The following is a 9,108-nucleotide window of genomic DNA, read 5'->3' as shown; positions in this document are numbered from 1 at the left end:
AACAGTACATCTCCACACGAAGATACAACTTTTACTAAATATAGACATCATCCACTATGTCCATACCCCTTCTCCAATTAACCTTAATTCAATAAAAACAGGCTACTTGAAGCAAAACTAAAGCCTTCTTCATTTTTAACTATTTGTATTTTTCAGTTATTTATTTTAAAAAAGCATTAAAAAGGGAACAAAACTGCGCATAACATTACTAAGTTTCTTTCCTTTCTTTCTGTTCTACAAAGAAGCATAAAACGATCAAATTTTCATCCAGCTTTAAAAAATGTATTTATCTAGAAGCCTTAAAAACATGAAGTATAAATTGAAAGAAATGAAGAGATAATTTTTAATTATTTACACAAATTAAACTGGGGAATTTGCCAAACTGGGAATTTTAATGAGACAAAAAAGAAGGAAAAAGTCTGATTAAAAATGAATACAAATCAACTCCATTTGAGATACAGTAAGAGGATAGTTTTATTTATAAAATGCCACTGGCACACAGTACACATAGGAAGTATGAAACTTGATTTATAAAGAAGTGAAGTGCTTCACAGAAGCATGGATTCCTGAGTTATTCTGAATAAAATCTCTCATTTACTGTAATTCACAACACAGCTCCAATTGGCTTAAGGAGCAGAATAACTGATACTTGATAAGCACAGAATAAAGACATAGTAAAAAAATACACAGGCAAATGGAAACTGGGATTGTGTCTCAACAATACTAACAGCCTTGGTCATGGAGGAAAACAATCATACGCTGAAGGGCAAAAGACTTGTTAAGACTGGTTTCATAATTTCAAAGCCAAGTCAAATGTACCTGCTTTCACCTCAATGCTCACAGCCATAATCACAAAGTCCTCTTGACACCAGACACAAAAATACTTCTGTTCCTGCATACCCTTACAGAAGGACTGATTATCCAGACAGGCATAATTACAACTGAAGAAAGAAAAAATTTGGCACTTTCACTTCTTTTTCTCTTTTTCTACTTTCCTTCTCTGCTGTAGCATCTTCAGTTCAGTCATTACATTCAAAGTTCTGTAAACCCAAGAGACCTGAAAAGAAAGTAAATTATTAAATTCAATTAAGTTATATACTTTACTTACTCATTTACTGAAAGCATCTATATCAATGAACACATACATACCACAATTATAATAGTATTCACCAGCAGTGGCGCTGAAAATACAAGTGAAATGAACATTCCTCTTGAATCAAAGTATTGGTATTTAGAAAAGAGCCTGAAAGAAATAAAAAGAAAATGAAAGACAAAGTTTTATTTAGTGTAGTTCACACATTCAACTTTCCCAGCATCTATTCTACATGGACACATCATCCCACATCTTGGGATCACCAAGCACAGGTCAGCATTCTACTGCATTAAGTCAGAAGAAAAGAGGCAGTTGATACTTCTTCAATTATAAATATTAATATCAGTCTTTCTCTTCTTTACAGTTTTACTGTGTAAAAGCTAGCTAACACAACTGACTACAAGAGTGCATCACAAATCATGCTTATTCTGAAGCACCTGAAATGACTTTAGGTATTTTGCTTACTTATATCAGAAAATGTAACAAAAATAATAAATGTAGCAAAGCTGTAATTAGGTCATATATGCCTGAAACATGACTAGAACTAGATGCCAGCATAAAGTAGTGTTAAACACGTAACTTTCAGTAATATCAGAGAAAGATTAAGTCAATGCTCAAAATATCAAATAAACCATCAGTTTAATTCTGGTATGCACATTTAGTAAAACAGGCAAATGTTAATGTTTGTTATACATATAGAGGTAATTATATAAAGCAGCAGTGGTATTTTTGGGAAGTGGTTCTTCAACTATTAAACACGAATACCAAACCCCCTCCCCCAAACAAACAAAGAAACAAAACTCACCAAGAAACCCCCAAAAAATCCACCACAGCTCACATTCTTTTCCCCTTAACCATAGCACTCTGCTTTTCTCTCAGTTCTTTGATGAGTTATTTTACAAGCATCCATATAAACAGATTTTAAGCAGTACAGTAAATGCATGCTACCATTATTATTTCTTAAAAGGATGTGATAATTATGTTGTACTGTATAGTTTTATTCAAAAAATGAAAGTGAAAACATTTACCTCCAATTCATGGCTGCTAATTCATTGATATATTCAGCACAGTACACTAAGCCCACTATAAATAAAAGAAAAAAATTAGACTTGGTATTTCTTTAAAAATAAATTGCTCATAATACATCATCTAATCTAAATCCATGTGGTCTTAAACCAAAGCTAGTATGTGTTCTGCCAGTCAGCCATGACTGCTTTGGCTAGGCAAGGTCCCTGTGGACTCTCAGGCTGATAAACCCTGGGATAACACAAGTTGTTACTGCAATGTCCATGCCAGTCTTGCTCTTCCTCATGCCATTATCACGGCTGGCAGCAGGGCACATAATGAACTTGGTCCAGAAACTAAAGCTGACCGTATTCAACGAACTGCACCATTAGAACAACGCAGAGTACAAAGCAACTGCTGGCTCTCAGTCGATTTTTTTTCTGCTTTCCCAGCACAGGGCACTTCATCGGGAAGCTGCGATACACACGGCAATGACCACGCAGCCACCTTACTCATCCCACTTCCTCACCAAGGCCAGAACTTTAAGTCACTACTTCACACATTTTCTTAGAAATGAAAGAAATACGTATTTTTAGGTCACAGCAGGATCTATAGCAGATTATTATCCACAGACACACGCACTGCTGGCGGGGATATACGAGCTTGCAGGCACTGCTCTGGCAGCGCACGGCGTGCCCGGGCACTCACCCATGCAGAGGAAGAGCCCGACCTGCACCCGGCGGTGCTGCAGGGACGCGCAGGTCAGCAGGAAACAGAGCAGGTGGAAGGCGGCCAGCCCCAGCAGCCAGGGCTCGGACCAGTCCGTGCTCTGCGGGCACAGGGAAAGCGGGTCAGGCAGGCAGCGGCGGGACAAGGGGCGGCCACAGCGACCGAGCACGGCCGGTGTCGCTCACGTACCAGGCTCGGCAACGAGCGGACCCACAGCAAAGGCCTCCCCCCTCCCCGCCGGACAGCCCCGCTCCCCCGGACGGCCCCGCTCCCCCGGGCGGCCCCGCTCCCCTCACCGCCAACACGGCCGGCAGCCCCGGCGGGCCGCGCACCGGCGGCTCCATGGCGGCGGCAGCGCCGGTTCTCGCGAGACTCGGGCGGCCGCCGCTTCCCCTGCGGGGCGATGGCTGAAGGGGGCAGCGGTGCTCGAGGCGGCTCCGCCTTCCCCAAGGCGAGGGGACCGCCGATGGTCCCGCGGTTCGGAACACGGGCAAGGGTGGCTCCGCACACCTCGGTGGCTCCTTCTCCTGAGGGTGCTCTGGTCGCGTGTTGAGCGTTTGACGTCGGGCGGCCGCCAATGTCCCCGTCCGCTCTATGGGGTCCCGCTGGGCTCGGCGCTGTGGGTCCGTGGCCCAGCAGTGGTGTTAGCTTTTGGTCTCCTGTCAGCAACACCCAGGGTTGGCTTTAGCGGTGGAAGTGCACGGAAGAAAGAGGTTTAAGCCCAGCTGGGAGTTCTTCAAACACAAACACAGTTGAGCTCTCCAGGCAGGAACTTAAGTCAAATGAAAACCACTTTTTCTCTCCAAGTGAAGCCCACCGTGACCCCCCGCCCGCCTCGAGTGGCAGCGGGGCCCCCTCCTGTTACTCCTGATCCCCCTCTGCCACTACAGCAGAGCTCAAGGACACATTTTTTAACTTTGGAAGTTGAAAAAAAATTAAAATATTACAATGGAAAGGGAACAGGAGACAGGTTAAACCTCTAATTTATAATTCCATTTGCTAAACGCACCGAGGTCTGGAAGAACCGACTATTCTTAAGACTTACCATGTAAAGAGCATTTCAAACTCAGATTCCTAACAAAGCCAAATCTAATTTAAAGAATTACATCTGTTGAACAAACATTGTTTTAGTATATATCTCCACATTCTGCTTTCATTGATATTTTTTTTCTGACATTTTAGCTTACCAGGTGTGAACCTTTGGCTTTTTTTTTTCCAAATGTTTTGAAGTGCATGTATAAGTATTATTATAAGCATGTATAAATATTTCAGATACTCTTTTAATTTAGTTTACCATATAGCCAGAAACGGGTCATCAGTGTGACCTGGTCTCTCTTCATTGTCAAACTTCTGCAATTTAATATGCGATACCTGAAACTGAGGATTTTTTTTTAATTTTTAGTTTTTTCACTTTAGGTTTTTGTTAGTCTTTTTCTCAACAAAAGTATCTGGAGGCTAATCAAGGCTTTCACTTGAAGTGTTGTAAAATTAAGTAAGGTGATTGAAAGGTGGTAATTACCATTATTGTCTTAAAATTAGGACTAGGGGAAAAAAAGATATTTTTATCCCACATTGTAGATTGGAAAACAAGACTGCAATAACATGGACCTGTATGGGCTGGGGTCTGATCTGCTGGGAAGCAGCTCTGTGGAGAAGGACCTGGGGGTCCTGGTGGCCAACAAGCTGCTCACGAGCCAGTGGTGTGTCCTTGTGGCCAAGAAGGCTGAAGGTGTCCTGGGGTGCACTGGGAAGAGCATTGCCAGCAGGTCACAGGAGGTGATCCTGTCCTTCTACTCAGCCCTGCTGAGGCACATCTGGAGTGCTGTGTCCAGTTCTGGGCTCCTCAGGACAAGAGAGATGTGGAGCACCTGGCGTGGGTCCCATGGAGGGCTACAAAGATGATTAAGGGGCTGGAACATCTCTTTTATGAGGAAAGACTGAAGGAGCTGGGCCTGTTCAGCCTCCAGAAGAGGTGACTGAGATGGGACCTCATCAATGTCTGTCACTATCTGAAAGGAGGGTGTCAAAAGGATGGACCAGGCTCTTCTTGGTGGTGCCCAGCAACAGGACAAGAGGCAATGGGCAAAAACTGATGCACAGGAAGTTCCAGCTGAAGATGAGGTAGAACTTCTTTACTGTGTGGGTAACCAGGCACGGGAACAGTTTGCCCAGAGAGGCTCTGGAGTCTCCATTCCTGGGGATATTCGAGAACCATCTGGAAACAATCCTGTGTAGTTTGCTGTAGGGTGACCCTGCTTGAGCAGGGTGGTTGGACCAGATTGTGGTCCATTGTGGTCTCTTCCAGCCTCACCCATTCTATGACTTTTTTGGACAGTCTTATGACTAATAATAAATTTTTGTGTTTTGTAAATGAGGAATGAGTTTTGTGTAATTGCTCAGTAGTTGACTTCAGAAACTGTCTGCAATAGCTGAAGGGCTTCAATGAATGCAGGATGCAGTCATTAACTATTTGAGTGGAATATGCTGGTCAGTGGTGAATCTGTGATGCAGACAAAGTGGGTGGAGAAGAAATTATTGGCTTACTATGGCTACAACATGTTGAATTAAAAATTAATGCAGCTGTTACTGTCAGCCAGTGTAGCATCAGCAGAAACTTTCCTATAGGGAAATAGGAGTTGTTTCTTTAAGACTGACTAAAATAAAGTCAATAATGCTGTTTGTCAGCAGATGGTAGCAGATACATAAGTATTGCCATATCTTTTGTGTAGTACATGTTCTCTTTCATTTATTTTTAGTGGAAAATGAAATGTGAACAGAAGATACTTAGAAGGCAGTGAACAGATACATTACTCTTTAATAGGGAAAAACTTGTGTATTTGTCCTTTTATAGCTCCTTTGCAGAACCAGTATGTGACAATTAGGGCCTAATTTTTAGAATACTAACCATAATTATATAATAATAACAATAATAATAATAATAATAATAATAATAATAATAATAATAATAATAATAATAATAATAATAATAATAATAATAATAAAGAAATGTTTCTGTTCTCATTATTATAAGTAACTGAAGTAATTTGTAAAACTCCCTCTCAGTTTTCTGTTGCAAGATTCAGATTCCTATGTAATTTTCTTCTGCACTACAGTATTATCCAAGCAGTTTGGATAAAAGATAAAAAAAACTTGGTTGATAAAAGGAATTTTTTTCCTTTTAATGACAGAAAAATTTCATTTACTTTACATAGGGAAAGATGTAAATCAGACATTTATCTTAAGTTTTTGTTGCTGAAAAAACAAGCTGGCTAGTAAAAGTCTATGTACAATAGGATATCCCAAATTTAAATGCTAAATTATGTTCCTAGTCATAGCCCTTACACATGTTTGCTGGCAGATCATATTTTGCAGTACTAGAAACCACACAGAAGTGCCTGTTATACTTCCTGCTGAAGGAAATTGATTCTGCAGGAGAAGATGTGAGAAGGTGTGTGAGTGAGTGAGTGAGGCAGCCCCTCACCTCATCAGTCAAGGCAAAGATCCGAGGTGAACACGTGTGGGGGTTAGTGACAGGTGTTGACAGCCCAATCTGTGTGCTTTGTAAAATCCCACTGCAGAGTTCTGCTCTTGGGGACAGGGACTGCTCATCTCTGCATCTCCTGCCTGCCTCACAGCCTGCTCCCATGGAGTCCTGTGTTGTACTGGCTGTCTTCAGTAGTCTTTCAAGAGCTTTGGGAGGCATGAGCAGCTTCACTGTGAAAACATGCTGAGCCTGGGAGAGGAACCTGGATAATCATTGTTGCCATGGTCACTTTCAGGGCATAATTTTTATCTGCTCTGAAGATTATCTTCATGGTTGTGCTCAAAAGCTGCCTTAAATTTGTATTTGCTTCCAAGTGCAACAGAAGTGAGCCTGAGTCTGGTTACTCACTCTAATACATGTTTCACTAAAATCCTTCACTTTCCCTGTCCTTGCCATTACAAAACAATCATTTTTGAGTGGTTCCATTATATTTTGCAGCTGCTGTCTCTTTATCTTTTATAGTACCAGCTTTTATTGGTCATTATGTGCTTGGAAAATAAGAATAATAATTGTAGTGTTGTAAAGACTTCTTTAGAAATAGAATTTAGAACTGACTGGATTGCTTTATGTATGTAATTTGTGAGTTTCAGGTTTTGATGATGGATGCCACTTCACCCAAGCTTGAGGTTACCCCTGCTTTTGAGAATGAGTTTGACTGGATGACCTCCAATGGTCTGACCTATATTGCTGTATACTTTGGATTTCCCAAGGATATGGACTGGGACCAGCTGGCTGGGAAGCAGCACTGCTGAGCACAGCCCGGGAAGCCTGGGGGGATGCAAAAAGCTGAACAAAAACCAGCAGTGTGACCTGGCAGCAAATACTGTCAGCAGTTTCTTGTATTAACAGCACACCCAGGAGATTGAGGGATTCAGTATTCATCAGGACACATCTGTATCTACCTTTGGATACTTCAAATATAAGGAGAGTAGAGCTAAACGGTGAAAATTCAGCAGAGAGCTGTCAAAATACTCAGGGAGTTCAAGAACTTGTCCTGGAGCAGGGGCTGAGGGAGCTGGGCTTGCTTGGCCTGGCAAGAGGTGTCTCCAGGGGAAACCCAGTAGTAACCTGACAGTGCTTATGAGGAGCTTGTGAAAAAGATGGAGCTGGGCTCTCCTGGTGTGAGAATGAGGGGTGATGCACCTAAAGTGAAGCTAGAAGTTTGGGCTGGATAAAAAGAAAAGATTTTTCCTCATGAGGACTGTCAAAGAGTGGAAAAGGTGTCTGAAGAAATGGGATGCCTCTTTTTGGGGGATTTTTTGACTCAGTTGGATAAAATGCTGAGCAACATGGTCTCTCCTCATAATGAATCTAGCTTTGAGCAGAAGGTTGAAATGACTTCTTAAGGTCCCTTCCAACCTGGATTATTCTGATTAAGTGATTCCACAACTTAAAATGAGAAAAAACAACGTTTTAGTAGTGTTTACTAAACAATATTGCTTTAGCCTGGAAGTGAAATAAATGCTTTTGTGTGTTTTTTTCAGAATCTTATTCCCATATTCCCTCTCTTTCATCTACTTTCTGTCAGGGCTTTTTTTCCTCATTGCAAAGTAGCTTCAGGCATCTTCATGCTTATTTTTCTTCCTCCTTTATTCTCAGACAGTACATGCAGTCTGAAATACAAATGTCTTTTTTTTTTCCTCTACCTAATAACATGACCTCCTGTTAAATTGTTCCACTAATCCCAACAAAGGTCTCAGAATCCTTTCAAAGCCTTACTCTATTCTGGCAAAGAAACCAGATTTTTATTTCTGTTGTGATCTTTTTCCATTCAGGGTGGAAGAGGCCAAGTGCAGTTGCAAGCAAAAATCAGTCCTGACAGTCTCAAGTCCTGTTCTTAATTTATACTTTATTGTCTCTTTGACTCATTCTGAAGTGTTCTTCTCACAGAATTGCTGCAATGATTGTTTTTAATTTCAGAAATACCACTTCATGTCATTCCATGGGATGGTATGGAAATAAAGCACCTCTGCATTTCTTTGATGTGTGATTGCATTGCACCTGAGACAATGAAGTGCATTTAACTTGCAACACAGCTATTGTAATAAAAGGGCAAGAAGGAATAGAAGTACCTGGGTTGTGCAGGGCAACTTTCAGGATTGTATCTAATCTGATTGCAGAACTTCATGTCAGCATTGTGTTTTCTCCTTCAGGGCATGCTGTTAAGGCACATCCCAGCCACTCCTGCCTGTCATTCTTAACATGTAGGGGAAGTACAAGCGGCAGGGAGCAGCAGGAGCAGGATCAGCAGGAGAGACATTTTTGTGAACACGTCATTGTTCAGCCTTTTCATCTCTGAGATTAAACACTTGATACAAATCTTCTACTTTGAGGCTCCTGCTGCTTCTTGCTTATCATCATTCTCTAATGAAAGAAGAATGAAGTGTGGAAAAATGGTGGTAATTTGGCAAAAGACAGCCAAGAGCTAGAAAGCCAGCACATCCATCTATTGCTCCTGGAGCTGTCCATGGTTGTGCTTTCTGCTGTTTTGTCTATTTCATATCCTCAGCAGTTCGTAGTTCTGTTGGTATAATGAGTCCAAATGGCTCAGCCCATCTGAACACTTAAGATTTGATTTTTTGGATATAGAAATTGACACACACAAATTGTGTACTTTCTAATACAACAATAATTGCAAATGTGTAAACATTTGTCCATTTAACATGTCCATTTAACATTTAGCTCCTTAATATCTGTGAGCTAAAAGCATATGACCAGAGAATATTCCCATTTTGAA

The 9,108-nt window shown here is 41.3% G+C and overlaps 1 protein-coding gene across 1 annotated transcript; it reads right to left on the bottom strand.

The window, feature by feature from the left end:
* Nucleotides 1-449: 449 nt before the first annotated feature.
* Nucleotides 450-3,318, bottom strand: TMEM18 (transmembrane protein 18). Its single transcript, XM_036381425.2, has 5 exons — nt 3,124-3,318; nt 2,807-2,927; nt 2,122-2,176; nt 1,150-1,243; nt 450-1,057 (listed from the first exon to the last, which is right to left on the bottom strand). Exons 1-5 carry the CDS (start codon nt 3,169-3,171, stop codon nt 968-970), a joined length of 408 nt encoding a protein of 135 aa, XP_036237318.1. The 5' UTR covers nt 3,172-3,318; the 3' UTR covers nt 450-967.
* Between the last annotated feature and the right edge of the window lie 5,790 nt (nt 3,319-9,108).

This window comes from Molothrus ater, chromosome 3, assembly GCF_012460135.2.
Source record: "Molothrus ater isolate BHLD 08-10-18 breed brown headed cowbird chromosome 3, BPBGC_Mater_1.1, whole genome shotgun sequence".
Taxonomy (NCBI): Eukaryota; Metazoa; Chordata; class Aves; order Passeriformes; family Icteridae; genus Molothrus; species Molothrus ater.
Note: the sequence above shows the minus strand (reverse complement) of the source record. Positions and strands in the feature narration are given on the sequence as shown.